At 44.7% G+C, this 19,733-nt stretch overlaps 1 protein-coding gene across 3 annotated transcripts; it reads left to right on the plus strand.

Annotated features, from left to right (window-relative positions):
- The first annotated feature begins 2,783 nt into the window (after positions 1-2,783).
- Positions 2,784-19,426, plus strand: als2b (alsin Rho guanine nucleotide exchange factor ALS2 b). Of its 3 annotated transcripts, XM_047576770.1 has the most exons (34): positions 2,784-3,490; positions 3,899-4,000; positions 4,347-4,489; positions 4,563-5,515; positions 5,599-5,944; positions 6,379-6,553; positions 6,630-6,726; positions 6,893-6,970; positions 7,060-7,299; positions 7,386-7,557; positions 7,635-7,824; positions 7,898-7,963; positions 8,562-8,724; positions 9,525-9,656; positions 9,754-9,882; positions 9,993-10,016; positions 11,754-11,827; positions 11,931-11,997; positions 13,034-13,203; positions 13,282-13,347; positions 13,435-13,533; positions 13,615-13,779; positions 13,860-13,971; positions 14,658-14,735; positions 14,831-14,964; positions 15,049-15,213; positions 15,291-15,408; positions 16,175-16,332; positions 16,408-16,527; positions 16,615-16,791; positions 16,878-16,988; positions 17,086-17,235; positions 17,317-17,413; positions 17,764-19,426. In XM_047576770.1, exons 2-34 carry the CDS (start codon positions 3,981-3,983, stop codon positions 17,800-17,802), a joined length of 5,028 nt encoding a protein of 1,675 aa, XP_047432726.1. In that variant the 5' UTR covers positions 2,784-3,490; positions 3,899-3,980; the 3' UTR covers positions 17,803-19,426. The 3 variants fall into 3 exon arrangements, with proteins under 3 accessions (XP_047432726.1, XP_047432727.1, XP_047432728.1); XM_047576771.1 differs by lacking the exon at positions 9,993-10,016 and having other exon boundaries at positions 2,785-3,490; XM_047576772.1 differs by lacking the exon at positions 9,993-10,016 and having other exon boundaries at positions 2,787-3,490; positions 5,599-5,899.
- The last annotated feature ends 307 nt before the right edge of the window (positions 19,427-19,733 follow it).

The following is a 19,733-nucleotide window of genomic DNA, read 5'->3' on the forward strand; positions in this document are numbered from 1 at the left end:
TTAAATATGGGAAACCTACCTCCTAGCCGAGAGGAAACTGTTGTATTTCATGTGGTTTAACTGAAGGAAATTCTGGTTCATTCGATTTTTGACTTGCTCTAAGCAGTGACACAATGACTCTATTGGACTGCAGTCATCTGGAGACAGTGCGAAGTATATCTGAGTGTCATCTGCATAACTACAGACTTTGACCCAAAGGCAGCATATATCGGCTGAACGGTAGGGGTCCAAGGACTGACCCCTGAGGAACTCCATATGTCACAGCCACTCGGTCGGATCGATAATTTCCAATGGTCACAAAATAACTCCTCGCTCCTACAAATAGGACCTGAACCATTCTAGGACTGTTCCTCCGTGATTAAAAACCACTTTCTCAACAATCTTGGCTATAAAAGTAAGATTTGAGATAGGTCTAAAGTTGGTTAAAATCAAATATGTCGATGGTTTAAGATGCTGAACTGTTTGCTCTGTGGTTTTTTGGTCAACTGTGATAAATTCTGACATCATAGTTGATTTATTTCTAGGTGGTTTCAAGCATTGTGTTAATATTTAGCCTTATTGATTTGATTTTTTCATTGAAAAAGCAAATTCATTGCGTTTTTCTGTGGAATAAAGTTCTGAAATGATCTTTTTTGGGAGCGTTGTAAGCTTATCAACCATAGCAAACAGAGTGTTGTTGATGTTTTTATTAATCATTTCAGATAGGTGTTGCTATCTAGCCTTGAGTAAAATTAAAAAGACGTTAGAGGTCATGGATTTGAAGTTTAGTGAAGGTTGGTAGGACGCCGTCTTATCCGTTGTTTTGGCTTTTCCTGCTTCTCGTCCTTGACATGGGCTGCTGGTGTCTGACGCAGAGAATCAAAAATGTTGAAGCTTAGCCGCTGTGCTCCTTTTTGAGTGTTTAGCTGTTTCGTTAGCCTTTTAGCATAAGATTTAGCCCCATACCTTTCCTTTCTCTGTGAGATGAACCTTCTTTTGGGGACGATTTGTAGGGAGGACATGTTGCTTTACTTTCATTTGCACCTGGCTCCTGCAGACAAGAAATTAAAGACATTTTATTTAATTATGACCTAAATTTCATATACTATTTTAATATAATTAAATAAAATAAACATGTGTCATTGTAAGGCTATTACATTGATTAATAAGGTTAAAAAATGAAATAAAATAAATAATATACAACATCTACGTACGTGCACATAACTTAACTTAATCGTCTTTCCACTTCTGCTACCATCTAATAGCTGATAACTGCAGCCGCTACATCATTTATGGTTCTATTATGTGATGTGACCATCCTCTAAATTAATTAGCAAGTAGCTGCTAACTCATAACTAATGGTAAAGATTCACATGCAACCCTATCGTAACAATTGTGTGAGTAGAAATGCGTGTTTTTGTTCCACTTATTTATGAGCCAAGTCCAACTTTAAGTGATAAAAAAAATAATTTCCCGTTTGGTAAGGTTTCAAAGTATTATACTTGTCATTCCTGCAGTTCTGAATATGTCTTGGGACCTTAAGTTAGCCTGCAAGAAACACAGCCATTAAGATTCCTTCAATAATTACTAACCATTGGACCCGTGGGACCTACTTCCTGCAACTCATTGTCTAAGCTTTTACTCCCTGTTAAGGCCACTGTAACCAGATATCACCGTCTTTCTTATATCTATTAACCTTATTTTCTCCCACTTGTTTTTGAATTTTTATGAGTAAAGGGTCAAAATTAATTTAAACATCATAAACGAGACTGTAGCTGTCCGTGGTGCTGAAATCTTCTTACCCAGTTATCCCTTTTAATTTGCCTTAAGCTTCTCTAATTTTGGAAACCTTGTCGTTGTATTGTCTCATACATACCTCTGACTTATTCTACTTATTGTGTGGGAGCTACACGATGTTCACACTGGGTGAAATAGTCATGTTGTGACTACACTCAGATCACCAGATGTAGTTGGGTTAATGTTCCCTTTGAGTAAAAAGGGTCCAAAGGAGACGCTCGTGTCTCGTATTCAGAATAAGATTATTCCTGACTGCAGAGGATGAGCACAGATTCCACCAAGCTTCAGTCAAGCAGAGCATTATTCCCTCCCTTCCCCCCGACGCTCTTACTCTATTACTCTATTTTGTATGAAGTGGTGTCTGTGCTTTGAAGTCAGACGCTGGAATTAAAGCTGGATGACCTTAAATCTCATGCTCTGAAAAGATAAATGTGCGTTTCTGAAATCTACTGACTCTAACGTAACCTTCTTCATCTCCTACTCAGTTATGTGAATTTGACCTGAGAACACACCAGGTCAGAAAAGTAACGAAAGTCATTTGTGTCAAAATGCACAATAATTTAATTGCTTCATAATTGTGATTTAGTAAAACAGATTTATTTCTGTGTTTTTATTCTGAAAGTTTTACAGCATAATTTAGATTAAAAAGTTAGCAAACGATTTTTGCTCGGAAGTTTAAAATATTTAACAGTACAAGATATGTTTCATAGTATCTAATCATTGTGAATGAAAATAAAAATTCAGATTCATGAAAGTCTATATTGGATTATTTTAACATTGTTTATAGTTATGAATGTAAAAACATCTTGACTGTGAAGTAATATTGAATTAGGATGTTATAAAATAAACGCTGAACTTAATAATCTTATTGAGCCATAATCGTTATTTTTGACTCAATAAGCCAACATCCATTTCCTTGATAACTAATAATTTTGAGCAAATATATTATACCAATAATAATAACTATAATAACTTTTAACTAGATTTGATTTATTTCCCGTGTGTTTACTTATTCTCTTAATAATTGTGGCTTACTATCAACAAAGAAACAAAGACACAAGAATATACAGTACATACATAGGATAGGAATAATATTCGGTAGGTAAGGTAAGCTATTGTACAACTGGATAGAATATGGTATGACAGAAGTTCCTTAGTGGTAATAAAGACTTCGAAAATACCTGCAAGTCAAGTTTTGAAGTCATTAAGAGTTGCGTCGAAGCATTTGTTCGCTTTTGTGCCTTCGCGTTCCGTCTATTCTGGTGCTTCTCGGATCCCGTAGGTCCTGTTCCAACAACAGAGCAGTGACCGAGCGGCGCCGTAGAGCAGAGAAAAAGTAAGAGGTCTCACTCTGTCGTCGTTTGTAGAGTTCAGCCCGCTGTCACATGTAAACCGTACATTTAGATTGATTTACATGTTTTTACGTAATAAACAACAACAGTAAAAAAACATAAATAAGACGTTTTGGTTAATTTTATGATATAATGTTCACCATTATTCACTATTTCATTTCTACTAGAAGGAAGTTTGTGTCCCTTTAAGGCAGCCCCGTTGTTGTCATTGTCGCTCTCAGCGCTAAGAGGCGATCTTCGAGGTTAGCTTCGCTCCTGAGTGTCAACAACACCAACGTTTAGCTGCTAAATGAGTCAAATGACGTGTGTGTCTGTCCTGTTTAGGTGAACAACGTAAGAAGTGGGGACAAGATCCGGCGCCGGTAAGAGAAAAATAAGCGTTTTGTGAAGAAAAACGAGCCGAGACCCCTGTGGTTTGTGCTAGCTCATTGGCTAGTTAGCTGATTGATTAGCTCTGGTTAGTGTTAGGTTGGGTTTTCTAGCAGCAGTGTCAGGGGGTGGATGCTACATAATTTCCGTGGGATCTTTTTCTTTGCTTGTGTCAGACATTTTTAAGCGAATTCGGCCCGAATGTGGAGGTAAACGTTGTAGAATAGAAGATGAAAATGAAAGTAATTGTGGTTTCATTTTTGACAAACTGTTGCTTTTTGATGCAGGGGGGTTTTTCTTCCTGGTTCTCCCCTAATATTCATTAAAGCCGGTGGAATCAGAAAGACTCCACGGCCACGTATGAGACAGCAGCTGTTCATGTGTTTGTCTTTGGATTGTAGCTTTGCATTCAGGCGCCACAGCTGCAGAAGTCCAGAGTCCAACATGCTGCTGCTGGTGGTGGTGGAGAAATAAAGGCCACTGATGGAAACCCAGAGGAAGAGGTAGGTCTAACTCAAAGGGGATTATTCTGGCTGATCACCATGTGACAGCGCCTACGGACGGAGCTGTGCTCACTTCTGCTTTCACCCACAAAAACATCTCTTTGTTCAGCTTTTAATTCCTGCCTGCACAGGAGGAGTGAAAACAGCAGCTCCGGCCAAAAATGTGGAGGACGCGTTGACGCGTTTGACCACTTGTTTGTGCTTTGTCAGCCGCCCACACGCCTCAGATCTGTCTCATCTGACTCAAGTTTCTTCTTCTTCCTTCTGCTTTTGAGCCAGTCTCGTGGGGCAGAGGGAGAAAACCGCATTCGGTGTCCGTTTCTAAAGTGTTGTTATCTCCCACCAGCTCTGGGGATGGCGGCGGGGAGCGAGGCCTGCTCCACACCTGGAGGGGCTACTCGTACGGCATCACCCCCGAGAGGCTGCTCTTACCCCGGCCCGTCCTCCAGGTGGCTCTGGGTACGCGGCACGGCGTTCTCCTGCTGGAAGGTGACACTACTTTTATTGCTTTTGCTGCACCAAGAGATGACAAGAAACTAAAGGTGTGTTTTCTTCACTCCAGGAGGACAGGTGTACAGTTTCGGGGAGTTGCCGTGGAAACAGAGTCAGGCAGCGGAGCTGGCGAGGCCGAGCCTGGAGAGCGCGCTCGGCGGGCAGAGGGTGGTGTCGGTGGCGGCCGGGAGCTTCCACAGCGGAGCGGTGACGGAGGACGGGGGCGTCCACATGTGGGGGGACAACGGCTCCGGACAGTGCGGCCTCTCCGGCCTCAGCACCGTCCCCAACCCGACGCCGGTGGCCGTGCTGGACGCCGACGCCAGGCCCCCGCAGACGGTGCCGGTCCTGGAGCTGGCCTGCGGGGAGAAGCACACGCTGGCGCTGGCGGCCCAGAGGGAGGTCTGGGCCTGGGGCAGCGGCTGCCAGCTGGGCCTCAGCGCCGCGTCCTTTCCCGTCTGGAAGCCGCAGAAGGTCGAACACTTGGCCGGGAGACACGTGCTGCAGGTGGCGTGCGGCGCTTCGCACAGCTTGGCTCTGGTGCGCCGCCTGGGGCCCCAGGACGTGCAGCGCCCGCCGGTGGACAAGTGCGGCCAGTGCAACCAGCTGCTCTACACCATGACGGACAAAGAGGACCACGTCATCATCTCCGACAGCCACTACTGCCCGGTGGGGGTGGAGCTGACGGAGGACGAGAGCCGGCTGGAGGCGCCCGCCCCGACGCCAGGGCTCAAAACGTCGCCGTCGGAGCCGGTGCTCCCGTCTTACACCTCCACCTTCAGCTCCTCCGCTGCGCCTGAAGAAAGACCCGACTCCACCTCTCACCCGTCCAACCCTCAGGACTCTGAGAGGGGGGAGGCGTCGCTGGCTAACGGGGAGCTACCGCCTCAGTCTAAAGGCGGGAGCGGCGCCAAGAGTTCACCTTACCCCGACGAGCAGGCGGTTAAAGACTACCTGAGGAAACTGTCAGACAACACGCAGGCGGAAGCTAAGACGACGGGAGGAGGGTTACACGCTCTGCTGGTGAGAACGTTTAAATGCTTGTGCAGCGAAACCAGCTGTTGAACCACTCAAAGGTTGATTTTTGATGCTAAATCGTTTTCCAGCCTTCCTCCTCCTCCTCCTCCTCCGCCCCCACGTCGGCCCTCAACAACCTGGTGTCGTCCTGCGCCTCCGCCGTCGGGGAGCGGGTCGCCTCCACCTACGAGGCCCTGTCCCTCAAGAAGATGATGAACTTCTACCTGCCCTCCGGAGCCTCCAGGCTCCCGGCGGGCGACAACACCGCGGAGCGCGTCCGGCAGGAGGAGTCCATGCAGGGGAGGAAGAGCTCCAGCACGGGGGACATCCGCGAGGAGGAGGCCGAGGGTCTGCGGCGCCGCCTCTCTCTGCCAGGACTCCTCTCACAGGGTAGATACGCTGTTCACCTCTTATCCTCCTCCTATGCCCTGCTGCGTAAGTACGCCCAGTGCACCTCCGCGTGCGCCCGTGCGACCGAGCTTGTGTGCACGGCTTTGTTGCATGATTTTGTTTTTCAAATCAGAGAAAAGAGACACGCTTAAACTCTCTTTACCTGGTTTAGAACAATGGTTTTAAGTGTGATTTAAAAAAAACTGTCGTCTTACTTGTCTAAGTCGGATTTAAAAAGCCAAAACCTGCACATCCAGACAGACTGGAAACGGTTTTATTTTAGGATCAGACCTCCAGGAAGTCGGTGTCACTGTTTGTTTTTTTTGCCGCCTGCAGGTTTCTCTTCGTCATGTGTTTGCTGTGTGTTATAACGGCTGCCGTCTCTGTGCAGGCATGCTTCCCTAACCTCCTCAAAAAAACAAACAAATATCTCGTTAAACACGTTTAAAAGTCCGCGCTCCCTTCCTCCTTCCTCGTAGTGTCCCCGCGGCTGCTGAGGAAGGCCGGCCGCCCCCGGATGCGCGCCGTCGCCCTCACCCCGCTGGGGGGAGCCGTGCCCGAGGCGCAGGAGGTGCTGCCCACCCTGCAGACGGAGGTGTGGAGCTGGGGCCACGGCGAGCAGGGACAGCTGGGACACGGGGACAACCTGGCCAGGTAGGACACGGCTCAGGGATTCATATATTATAGTGTTGTTTCTTTTTCTTCTTTCTTACAGTTTTTATTCTTTTAGGCTGCAGCCGCTTTGCATCAAGAGTCTGAACAATAAGGAGGTGGTGCGGGTGGCGGCGGGCGCTCATCACTCCCTCGCTCTCACCGCTCAGTCTCAGGTCAGTCAGACGTTTGCAATTATTGTAATAAAATCATCTGTGACCTTAATCCCCTTGTGAATCAGAAACTACACTACCGTAACTCTCATAATACAGGGGCCCCCCTGATAAAACTAGTTGTGATTTAATCTAACCTGACAAAACGAAAAACCGCTGCACTCTCCAGGTGTTCTCGTGGGGCAGTAACAGCTCGGGGCAGCTCGGACACATGGAGTCACCCAGCACCGTCCCCCGCCTCGCCAAGGTGAGGACCCCCCCCTCTTCCCTCCCTCCCCAGCTTCACACTCAAACACATAAAAACACTATAATGTTTTTAATTTCCTCCTCATCCAGCTGTCGGAGGGGATCCGGGTTTGGGACGTGAGCGCCGGAGAGAGGCACACGGTCCTGTTAGCGGACGGCGACTGCATCCAGCCCATCATTTACTACAGCGGGATGCAGGTTAGGGAGGGGGAGGAGGAGAAGGAGGAGGGGGGGAGGAGCAGCGGCAAGGGGGACGACGGAGAGGAGGAGGAGGAGGGGAAAGGAGGAGGCTACACCCAGCAGCCTGTTCTTCTGCCCTTCTGCATGAACGTAAGAGCTTCACTTTCGCTTTGGAGGAGGAGGTTTCCCGCACGTGTCGTCGGCGCCTGTTTTTATTCGTTTCATTTATTTCTCAGCTGGGCTACGTGAGCAGCGTGTTCGCCGGCGGCCGGCGCTGCGTGGCGCTCTCCGACAGGAACGTCATGGGCTTCATCGCCAGCCTCCACGAGCTGGCGTCGGCCGAGCGGAAGCTCTACTGCAAGCTGAGCAACGTCAAGGCTCAGATCATACGCCCCCTGCTGGAGCACGGTGGGAGCACGGAACAGAGGAGCTTTTAAATTCAGCTCCTTTTGCTTTATTTCACTCTTAATCCCTTTTCTCTCCAGAGTCTCTGAGCTCCACGCTGGGCCCGGTGCTCCTCGACCTCCTCCAGGTGCTGGCGGGACGCTTCAGCCTCCTGTGTCACCTGACCGGGCAGCACGCCGCCAGCCTCACCGCCAGCCTGCGCCGGGGCCGCGAGGTCAAGAACCTGCTCATCCTCGACCACACCAGCATCTTCCTGGACTCCTACCACAAGTGTGTTTTCATTCACGGGTGAAAGCTCCCGTTCCTGTCTCGCTCCGTCCTAACACTCGTCTTTTTTTTTTAGTTACTGCAGCGCTGTCTGTAACTTCCACGTGATGGGGGGCTTCCAGACCCTCACCAAACCCTCCCTGTGAGTACACACCCACTAACGAACTCCATATTTTATCCATATTAGTGAATTAGGTAAAAGTCTAACTTCCTGAGACACAAAGATTTATCTTGCATTTTTAATATTTCTTGAATATTAAGTATAAAAACTTACGTTACTCAAAAAATGTAAATATAAAGGGAAGAGCTTTCATTGTCGCAGCCATCTTGTTTTCCGACTTCTGCAACTCGAACGCCAATAATTCGCCAAAATGCTAATTAGCAACGTTGAGGCTAGTTATCGATAGAATTCGTTAAATTTGCGCGTCGTATCGAACTAGAAACGTTTAAAAGCATAAATAACCGAATTTCAACCATAAAATCTGATGAGATTTTGTCCATATTTGTCCCGTGAATTGGCTGTAGAATGAATGAATGTATTGACCCTTTGCTACCACTAGAGGGCCGACTAAAGCGTCCACTTATGAGGACAACGGGTCTAAATGAAGCAGAATAAGACGCAGCCACAAACCTAAAACTTTATGTTAATTAATTTTCCATTACAAAACAAATAAGTACAATTTGGGCACAAATTCTTCTATGAAATGTTCCTCTGCTTTAAACCGATTATTTTCTCGCAGCGACTTCTTCGGGAAAAGTCCCGAGCTGCTCCAGAAGCTGACGGAGTGCAGCGAGGAGAACCCCCCCATGGCCGACCTGCTGGCGGCGCTCTTCTACCTCCCGACGCGCCACATTCACGAATACGACCGAGTGCTGCTGAAGCTGTCAACCTGCTTCGAAGTGGTGGGTAGAAAAGGGTCGTCTTCTATTATTTGTTATGTTTTATATTTTTATTATGTCGATATGATTATATGAGATGTTCTGAAGGATTTGAGTAGATCTGGTTTCGGTTCATGGTGGTTTCCAATAAAAAAATATCCATGATTTTACAATGTTAAACTTTAAAATGAGCCTAAAAAATCTCCACTTCTGTAGCTTTTAATCAACATTGGTGCATTAGCATTAGCACAAATGCTAATTTTCAGTGGTACTTGAACAACACAGAGAAGACTTTATGACCTCACAGCTACAAATCATACAATAGACCCTAGGGGTCGGTGGAGGTACTGCAGGTAGGGTCCCAAAATCTTTGGTTGATTAGACAATTTTTATACATTTTATGTATAAATATGTGCAACAGCAGGGTTCATTTTTACCAATGTTTGACATTTATTTAATTTAAAAAAAAAGTAAGTCACAGTTTCTGAGGAGTTTCTGGGAATTAAGCCTTTTTTCTTTATTAATTCGCCATTAAAATGACGAGAATATAAAGACGAACTGCCTTCTTAAAGAGAGATTTAATAGTTTTTAATGAGTTTTATTTACAATTTGTGTAACTTATAAATTTAGTTTAATATTATAGCATCTTGAACAGGTAGAGTCCACGACCCCTAGTGGATCTGAGGAGGTACTGCATCAGTCTTTGGTTGATTAGACATTTTTTATTATTATATATTTAATAATATTATTATTATTATTTTATTCATTTTATATATAGAACTAGTACAAGTTTAACATATTTAATGTGATTTTTTTGTGTTCAGAGCTCCAGCGACTACCAGAAGCTTCACGACGGCTGCTCCAAGTTCGAGTCGTTGGACCTCCAGCTGAAGAGGAAGAGGAAAGAGGCCGAGTACAGCTTCCACTTCTGGAAGAGCTTCCCCGGGAAGATGACGGTAAGTCCTTTTTTTTTTTTTTTGTTTTAATTCCTGGAGCGGTGGGCGTCACACCAGCGTCAGTCAGTCAGTGAACGGGCTCCTTGTTCGTGGCCAGGACTCTCTGAGGAAACCTCACCGCCGCCTCATCTGTGAGAGCAGCAACAAAGCTCTGACGCTGCAGAACGCCGGGAGGTTCTCCGTCAACTGGTTCATCCTGTTCAACGACGCCCTGGTCCACGCTCAGGTCAGAGCCTCACACACACAGACACACACTTTAAAAAAGAGGCGGCCATGTTTCAGAGGGTGTAACCTGGTGTGTTTCAAGCGTTTGTGTTGTTTCCTCCGTGCTGTCAGGGCGTGGCGCCTTGTAAGAACCTAGTAAGTATGAGGCTGGTGGCACATCTCAGCACAGAACCCCCCCCCCCTCACATATTTATATATATATATATATATAACCCCCCCCCCAACCATTACCCCGCCCACACATATATAATCCTGCCCCCCACCACCACCACCACCTCTGGTCTCCTCCCTCATTAGCTTCATCGCCACCTTCCTCTTCTTCCTCCTCCTCCTCCTTATTATTCTTCTTCCTCCTCTTACTCCTTATTATTCCTCCTCTTCTTCCTCCTCTTACTCCTCCTTCTTATTCTTCTTCCTCCTCTTCCTCCTTATGCTTCCTCCTCTTCCTCCTTATTCTTATTCTTCTTCCACCTCCTCTTCCTCCTCCTTATTCTTTCTCCTCCACCTCCTCCTCTTCCTCCTCCTTATTCTTCTTCCTCCTCTTCCTCCTTATTCTTATTATTCTTCCTCCTCCTCCTCTTCCTCCTCGTCCTCTTCCTCCTCCTCCTCCTCTTCCTCCTCCTCCTCCTCTTCCTCCTCCTTATTATTCCTCCTCCTCCTTCTTATTCTTCCTCTTCTTCCTCCTCCTTCTCTTCCTCCTTATTATTCCTCCTCTTCTTCCTCCTCTTCCTCCTTATTCTTATTCTTCTTCCACCTCCTCTTCCTCCTCCTTATTCTTCCTCCTCCACCTCCTCCTCTTCCTCCTCCTTATTCTTCTTCCTCCTCTTCCTCCTTATTCTTATTATTCTTCCACCTCCTCCTCTTCCTCCTCGTCCTCTTCCTCCTCCTCCTCCTCTTCCTCCTCCTCCTCCTCTTCCTCCTCCTTATTATTCCTCCTCCTCCTTCTTATTCTTCCTCTTCTTCCTCCTCCTTCTCTTCCTCCTTATTATTCCTCCTCTTCTTCCTCCTCTTCCTCCTTATTCTTATTCTTCTTCCACCTCCTCCTCCTCCTTCTTATTGTTCCTCCTCCTCCTCCTCCTTATTATTCCTCCTCTTCTTCCTCCTCTTCCTCCTCCTTCTTATTCTTCTTCCTCCTCTTCCTCCTTATTCTTCCTCCTCTTCCTCCTTATTCTTATTCTTCTTCCACCTCCTCTTCCTCCTCCTCTTCCTCCTCCTTATTCTTTCTCCTCCACCTCCTCCTCTTCCTCCTTCTTATTCTTCCTCTTCTTCCTCCTCCTCCTCTTCCTCCTTCTTATTCTTCCTCTTCTTCCTCCTCCTTCTCTTCTTCCTTATTATTCCTCCTCTTCTTCCTCCTCTTCCTCCTTATTATTCCTCCTCCCCCTCCTCCTTTCTGCCTGCTCTGTAGGAGGTTCCCTGTGAGGAGGAGCTGACTCTAACTGACTTTTCATTTTGTAAATTTAAATTAACATTAAAACATCAGATAAATAAATAAATAAATAAACATTCAGTCACATTTTAAAGTGATTTTCACTGTTTCAAATAAACAGTTTTAGTTTCACTTCTCCTCAGCAGCTTCCTCCCCCCTCCCCCCTCCTCCCCCCGTCCTGCTCTTCCTCCCTGTTTGTCTCCTCCCTCCATCCTCCCTCCATCCTCTCTAGTCTGCACCGTCCTGTAGTCTCCCTCCTCCCTCCTCCCTCCTCCCTCCTCCCTCGTTGCTCGTTGTTTCTCTGTAACAGAACCAGGAGACTGAGGCTGAGAGGAGGAAATGAAACACGTTTATTTTTAAATGAACTCAGGCTGATCATTAAAAGCTTTAAACACGTTATCACTCTTTTAATAAACACACTCTCTCTCACTCTTTCTCTCCTCCAGTTCTCCACTCATCACATCTTCCCCGTGGCAACGCTGTGGGTGGAGCCCCTCCCAGAGGAAGAGTCTGCAGGACTGTGAGTTTATTCATCATTTATTTATTCTTAATTAGATTTAATCTGAACCAGCAGGTCATTTAAAGTTCTTTGGTTTTGTGTGATTGTGTTCGTCTTTGTGTAGATACGGGTTAAAGGTGATCGCTCCAGAGGAGACGTTCACTCTTCTGGCCTCGTCCTCCACAGAGAAGGTGAAACTGTTTCTCAAGTTTTTTTTATTTTGAGGATGTAAAAGTGAGAACAACGAGGAGAAGAGTTTGTGTGTCGGGTTCATGGTGTAAAGACGTGGAACTGAAACATGGAGCAGGTTAAGAAAAAGAAGAAAAACAGGGTTTTAAAAAAATGCACAAAGATGAGACTGATTAAAACTGATTGTGGTTGACATTTATTTAATTATTTATTTATTTATTTATTATCATCTCATCTTTTACTGGTTATCCTCACTAGTGTTTTGGGGGGAGTTTTATTTATTTATTTATTTTATTTATTCTCATCTTCTACCGCTTATTCTCACTAAGATCACGTTTTTATTTATTTATTTTATTTTATTTATTCTCATCTTCTACCAATTTCTTTCTTTCATTATTTCTCATCTTCCTCAGATTTATTCATTTATTTATTTTATTTATTTATTGTCATCTCATCTTTTACAGGTTATCCTCACTAGGGTTGAGGGGAGTTTTATTTATTTATTTATTCGTTCTCATCTTCTTCTGATTTATTTATTTATTTATTCTTATCTTCTTCCACTTATCCTCACTAGGATGACGTTTTAATTAATTTATTTATTTATTTTATTTATTCTCATCTTCTACCAATTTCTTTCTTTCATTATTTCTCATCTTCCTCTGATTTATTCATTTATTTATTTTATTTATTTATTTATGCTCATCTTCTATTTGTTTATTTATCTATTTATTTATCCTCACTAGGGTCGAAGGGTTTTTATTTATTTATTTATTCTTCTCTTGATGCCTGTTTGTTTTATTATAGTATTAGTAGTTGGTTTATTTTATTTATTGTTATTCTTTTGAAGTGGGTTAATTATTGATGACTCTAGACTCGACTAGTCTGGACTTCCTCCCACTCCTTTTTTAACATGCAAAGGACAAACTTGTTGTTGTTTTTTTATTTTTAATCTTTATTTTATTACATGTTTAATTATTCGTTCACGTTCGATTCTGCAAATGTTGCGTTCAGAGGGACTCAGAGTTTATTCCTTCTCAGGCGAAGTGGCTTCGCTCCATCAACCAGGCGGTGGACCAGGCTCTGAGTGGAGCCGGACAGAAGCTGGAGCCCCCGTCCTCCAGGACGGCGTCCTACACCTTCTACAAGGACGGGCGCCTGAAGGAGGCCACGTACGAGGGTCACTGGCTCTCAGGGAAACCCAACGGCAGGTTGGACGCTGCACCTCTGTCTAGTATTTATTATTAATTCAAACATTTCTAACTCGAGTGATTTCCATCGTTTGTTAGCGGAGTTTTAAAATGGCCCGACGGGAGAATCTACACGGGGACGTTCAAGAACGGCCTGGAGGACGGGTGAGTCCCTGGTTCGTCTTCAGTGGTGTCTTCAGCTTAATTATGTATTAATTAAACATTGTGTATTAATGTTGGTTTAATGTGCAGCTTCGGGGAGTTTGTGGCTCCGAACAAGACGCTCAGCAAGAACGATCAGTATCAGGGGCAGTGGAAGGACGGGAAGATGCACGGACTGGGGACGTACAGGTCCGTCTGGATTTATTTTACCACACATGTCCTTTAAAAGCTGAGCCGTGAGCTAACGCCCGTCCCGCCCTCTGGCTGCAGGTACGCCAGCGGCGAGGTTTACGACGGGTCCTTCCAGGACGGCATGCGCCATGGCCACGGCATGCTGCGCACCGGCAAGCTCAACACGTCCTCCCCGAGCGTCTTCATCGGCCAGTGGCTGCAGGACAAGAAGACGGGCTACGGGGTCTTCGACGACATCACCAAGTACGCTCCTTTTACCCGGGAAGGGAATGCACCGGGAGTTTTTTTTAAGAACGCGAGATAACGCGGCTTTTTGTTCGCAGAGGTGAAAAGTACATGGGCATGTGGCAGGAGCATCTGAGGCAGGGGACCGGGGTGGTCGTCACCCAGTTCGGACTCTACTACGAGGGAGCATTTAAAGACAATAAGATGACGGTGAGCGACAAAAAGGACAATGTGCACAACGTGCTTCGTCTTTAAGGAAATGAGGAGCTCAAAGCTGCACGGGCAATAAACAAAAACCTCTGTTTCCCAGTTTAAATAAATATAAACAGTTTCCAGCTTGATTTTAACCTCCTGAGACCCGGCGTCCTCATATGGGGACGTCACGTTTTAGGTTGAGACACTTTTATCTGCCATGTACTGGTAGTGAAGGGTCAATGCACTTGTTTATTTATGCTTATTAAACTTTTCTAGTTTGATGTGACATGAAAATATAACGAATTCACACGTACACGTTTGAGGACGTTGGGATTTCATTGTTTCCTGTTCGAAATTGTAATATACAGTGAAATAAATTTCAAAAACTACTTCCAGTTCAAAGATGATGCTTATTTTTTCGAGGTCCTACTACTAATCAAAGATCTTAATCTTACCTTAAAGAAAACAAGATCCAAACAAACGCTTCTCTGACAAATCTTTGACCCAAACTGAACTCTTAGATATTTTCTCTATAATTTTATAAAATGTTGTTTTTTTTCTCGACTCATGATGGGGCAGCATGAGTTCATTGAATCAAAACACAGTGCGACGAATGAATCTCCGTTAATCAGATACATATTTGCAGGAGAGGAAATTAAAAAGACGTGACTGAGTTGTTTGTTTTCGTTTTTTTCTTCAAGGGGACTGGGATCCTTGTGTCCGAGGACGACACCACGTATGAAGGCGAGTTCTCCGACGACTGGACCCTCAGCGGAAAGGTGACTCCATTTTCATTTTATGTTTTTAATTAAAGAATTAAAGGAAGCTCAGATGCTTATATATATATATATATATATATTTAAACCTGTGTTAGGGCGTGCTGACCATGGCCAACGGCGACTACCTGGAGGGCTCCTTTAGCGGCGAGTGGGGCTCCGGCCTCAAAGTCACCGGCTCCTACTTCAAACCGCACCTGTTCGATAGCGACAAGGAGAAGACGCGAGCCGTGTAAGGTCATCGGTCAAAAAAAAACAAACAAAAAAAAGCCTCGTCCGGGTCCAGGTTTGTCTGACTTTTGTGAGTCCTGTGCAGGAAGCTGGGCCGTCTGTGCGTGAGCGCCGAGGACAAGTGGCAGGAGGTGTTCGAGGAGTGTTGGAGCCAGCTGGGCTGCGACGCTCCGGGCCGAGGAGACAACTCGAGGGCGTGGGAGAACATCGCCGTGGCCCTCACCACCACCCGGCAGCACATCCACGACAGGTGGGACGCTTTCCCGCTAAGTGAGCAACATAACATAAAATAAATGACGTTATATACAATGTGTTTGTGTGTCGAAGTCCGGAGATGTTGTCTCGGAGTCACAGCCGGACGCTGGAGAGTCTGGAGGTCATCCCTCAACACGAAGGGCTCGTCAGCATGGAGAGGTACAACAGCATCCGCCTCTACCTCATCCAGGTGAGCAGGTTACTTCATTAACTCGTTTCTTTCAGAGGGGAAAAAGGCAGCGCTCAAGACTCTTTATCTTTATTAGTTAATTTGATTCTTGGTCCCTGGTGACAGGCTGGTGCCCTGAAGTTTACTACTTATAGATATTAACCCTCTAGAGTCCAGAGTATAATCGACTACTTTTGGTTTTAAATTAGTATTTCATCTTAAAAATGGTTTCCATTGTTGCCTTGTTTTTGGTTTTATTAACACAGGGGACCTAAAACCAGACTAAAACCAGAAAATCTGAGTAGGGAACGTGTTTAACGAACCATTTTTATAACTTAAAATGTAAATATAAGGTGTAAAATTCAAAAGTTCAAAAGTGTGTGAATGAATTTAGCAAACAACAAAGCTATTTATAACTATTTCCATTAAAATGCAGTAAAGCAGTCACTCCAACAACTCTTCCTTAGCAACCGTTGACACGCCATTTCCTGATTGGCTGATGGGATGCATTTTTCCACCAATAGGAAAAGGGGAAAGGTGGTGGTTTGAAGCTGACTAGCGACCTCTGCTTGCTAGTGTTTCCCTGTTCACCGTTCAAGTGTGGCATAAATTATTTATTATAAGTCTAGTTGTACTTATCAACACAATATAAAACTGGTTTTTAATAAAAGCTGAAACCGAGATTCAGTGACGCTGCATCGTCTTAAATCGTCCCTCGACTCCGGAGGGTTAATGAGTATTTCCCTTAATTATTAACGTTAATAAAAATGTATTTTCCACCCTGCAGGCGTGCGACACCACCCTCCACCCGCTGGGCCGGCTGGTGGAGACCCTGGTGGCCGTGTACAGGATGACCTACGTGGGCGTGGGAGCCAACCGCCGCCTCCTGCCTCAGGCGGTCAACGAGATCAAGTCTTACCTCAACCGCATCTTCCAGATCGTCAGGTAGCGCAAACTGCACGAAGGAAAAAGAAACAAATAAGCCCTGGAGGTACTGTAATTTGTTTCTCTCTCTCTCAGATTTCTGTTCCCGGACCTTCCAGAAGAGGGCGGCCTAATACCAGAACCGTCCTCCAGCCTCCAGGACGGGAAGGAGCCGAGCTCAGAGGGCGAAGCCCCACCGGATTCACCGAAACCTGGGTACACACTAACGAATTATAGATATAAAATGGTTGGTTTTTGTTTTGTTTTTTTTGCCTAAACTTTCTTATTGTTTGTTTTAACCAGCCGTGTGGTGAGCAGCTCGGCTCTGCTACTTCCCGTCCTGCTGCCTCGTCTCTACCCGCCGCTCTTCACCCTCTACGCTCTGGACAAGGAGAAGGAGGACGACGTGTACTGGGAGTGCGTCCTCCGCCTCAACAAGCAGACCGACCTCGCCTTGCTCGCCTTCCTCGGCGTCCAGCAGTAGGTCGTGCGCCGTAAACGAACACGACAAAGCTAACGCTGAGCTAATCTTTTTTTTTTTTTTTTTGTTTTTGTGGCGTTTCCAGAAGGTTCTGGCCCATTTCCATCCCGGCCTCGTTGGGGGAGAAGCAGCAGGTGATGCCCAGCACCAAAGACGCCTGCTTTGCCTCTGCAGTGGAAACCCTCCAGCAGATCAGGTGGAGCTTTAAAGCTAGCATAGCATGCACAGCTGCGGAAAAACACCTTCTCACCCCAGGTTTATTTCATTTTTTCTTTTTTTTTCATCTCTCGCAGCACGACGTTCACCCCCTCGGACAAGCTGCAGGTGATCCAGCTCACCTTCGAGGAGATCACGCAGCAGGTGCAGTCGCTGCTGAAGCAGGACTTCCTGTGGTCCATGGACGACCTCTTCCCCGTCTTCCTCTACGTCGTGCTAAGAGCTCGGTCAGCGCTGCAAACCCACGCGGAAGCCAACGCAACATTTAAACAGATCTGCTCACAAATATTTTGCTTTTCCCTTTTCAGGATCAGGAACCTCGGCTCGGAGGTGAGTCTCATCGAGGACCTCATGGACCCCTGCGTCCAACACGGAGAGCATGGGATCATGTTCACCACCCTCAAGGTAACACTGTTTACTGTTTATTTAAGAAAGGGACAGTGCAATTTCATAGAACACATGATTACCCATGGTTAAAAAAGCCAGAATTAGCCAGAAGGCTAGTTTTCATCTGTAGTCCCCTGGCCTTGATGTAAAAAAGGCAATAAGCATACAACACATGTACAATATAATACAGATACATAAACAACACTTACTGTATAATTAAAAAAAAAAAAAAAAAAAACAATCAAAATACAACACAACATTTTATCATAACATCAAAACATCAGAGCATCACAACACCACGCTCACATAAACACAACCTCGGTACGAGTTCACGGACACTTTAAGTCATTAGTGTTTCCTTCTTCCAGGCCTGCTACTACCAGATCCAACACGAGAAGATCACTTAAACATCTCCTCGTCTGAGTCTCTGGTTTCGCCCCAAACCTCCGGTCACAGCATCGGGAAGTTGACGCTGTGAAAAAGGCTGCAGACAAAACGGTTTTGCTCTTTTCATCACGGAGGCGACACACGTGTGAATGCGATGAGCCTCCTCACTGAGTCCAGGACGACGTTTTAATGGAATAAGACAAACAGAAACTTCTCTTCCCTCATCGTGAAAACTCCGGTTTCTTCCTCACTGACGTATTATTTTTGCTGGTTAAAAAAAAAACGGTTTGAAATTCACCTCACGCTTCAAATCGTAACGGGCTCATCGCTGCCTCCTGCAGGGAACACATGGTAGTACTTCATCTGGGCAGCAGAAGAAAACATGTATTTATATATATATGTAAAAAAAAAAAAAAAAAAAAAAACGAGCTGCACAGCATGTAAATGTAAACTGACCTGGATATAACTCTACATGTTGAAGAGTTAGAATAGCACATCCTGACAGTGTTATCGAACGTCCAAATGAAGAAATGTTTATTCTTTTTAACTCAAAGACGCCCGGATAGAAAGGAAACACAACGTTTGCACCGGTTCAGTTGAAGCACAAGAGTATTTTTTTTTTTTTTTGTCTATACAACGGTTCCTGTTTCCCCCTTTTCCCAATGAAGAATTCAGAATACTGCCACCTGCTGCGTAGGAAGACTTATTTCCTTTTGTGTCAGCTGTAGTTTTTGTTTCTGTCGTTCTTAAAACTGTTAATATTTGAGTCTCATGTTTTCCAAAATCTAAAACCAAGCTGCTTTTCAGATTCACAGGAAGGATTACCTGCAGGGAGAAGTGTTAAAACACATTATTCTAGTCCCGCATCTACAAACTTCTGTCAGTTTTTCATAAAAACCGAAGGATTTTCTTTTAATTTCCTCCCTAAAACGTCACCTTGCGTAAGGAGGATGGACGTTTGATCCGCTGGATGCACGAAACAGACCTTTTTTTTTTTTCATTTTACTGCAAAAAAATAACCAATGCTAAAGGTCAAATTTGAATAAAATCTTTTTTTTTTTTTTTTGTGTCTGCAGACATGAATTCAGCTCGATGCAAAGGTTATAAATTGGATGTGGCTCAAAGCTCCATCTGTTAATACTGTTCTTTTTTTAAACTGTCGGACAATAATAAAAGAGCTTAATAGCGGATTCTTTTTTTTTTTTTAATGCCTCTTCTGTTTTTTGTTGTTTTGTTTTTTATTTTTTTGCATCACAGCTGTTTTCACCTGCAGAACGTTTGATTGGAACGATTTCACAAGAAAATTGCTCCAAAAACAAACAGTAAAAATGTGAAGGAAACTGACAGATTATTAACGCAATCACTCACAAACCCTTCGGGCTTCGACTTAACGTGTCGCTGACGAGAATCTCTGCCTTGAATTTTACCCTGAAACCCGACTTGGAACTGACTCGCAGAACTGATTGTGATGTTTGTGCATTAACTCGTGTCGGGTTCGTGTTTTAATCTCTGTGACTGACTGTACCTCGAGCTGCTGCTGCTGCATCAGATGTGTATAAAGATAAACGGTGGAGTTTTAACTCGCTGACTTGTTGTACCTTTTTAAATAAACACAAAGGGCAATAAACGGATTTGATGGTTAAATAGTTTAAAAGTTCTTTTTTTCTGTCACTTTTTTCAAGACAAATATTTAATTTCTTTACATTTTTACACCGTACTTAAAAAAAAACAACAAAAAAACAATCAGCCATAACATTAAAACCACTAACGTGTCTCTCATGTTCATCCACTTGAACGTTTTTCCAGCTTCTAACATCAACTTTCAGGACAAACTGTTCACTTTCCGCCTGATATGTCAATTTTTTTAGGTGGTCCTAATGTTCTGGCTGATTTATCAATGACTAAAAATGATGATAATTTAAACAAAACGTGATTAATTCTGCTCAGACGA

This window comes from Mugil cephalus, chromosome 23 (genome assembly GCF_022458985.1).
Source record: "Mugil cephalus isolate CIBA_MC_2020 chromosome 23, CIBA_Mcephalus_1.1, whole genome shotgun sequence".
In the NCBI taxonomy this organism is placed as follows: Eukaryota; Metazoa; Chordata; class Actinopteri; order Mugiliformes; family Mugilidae; genus Mugil; species Mugil cephalus.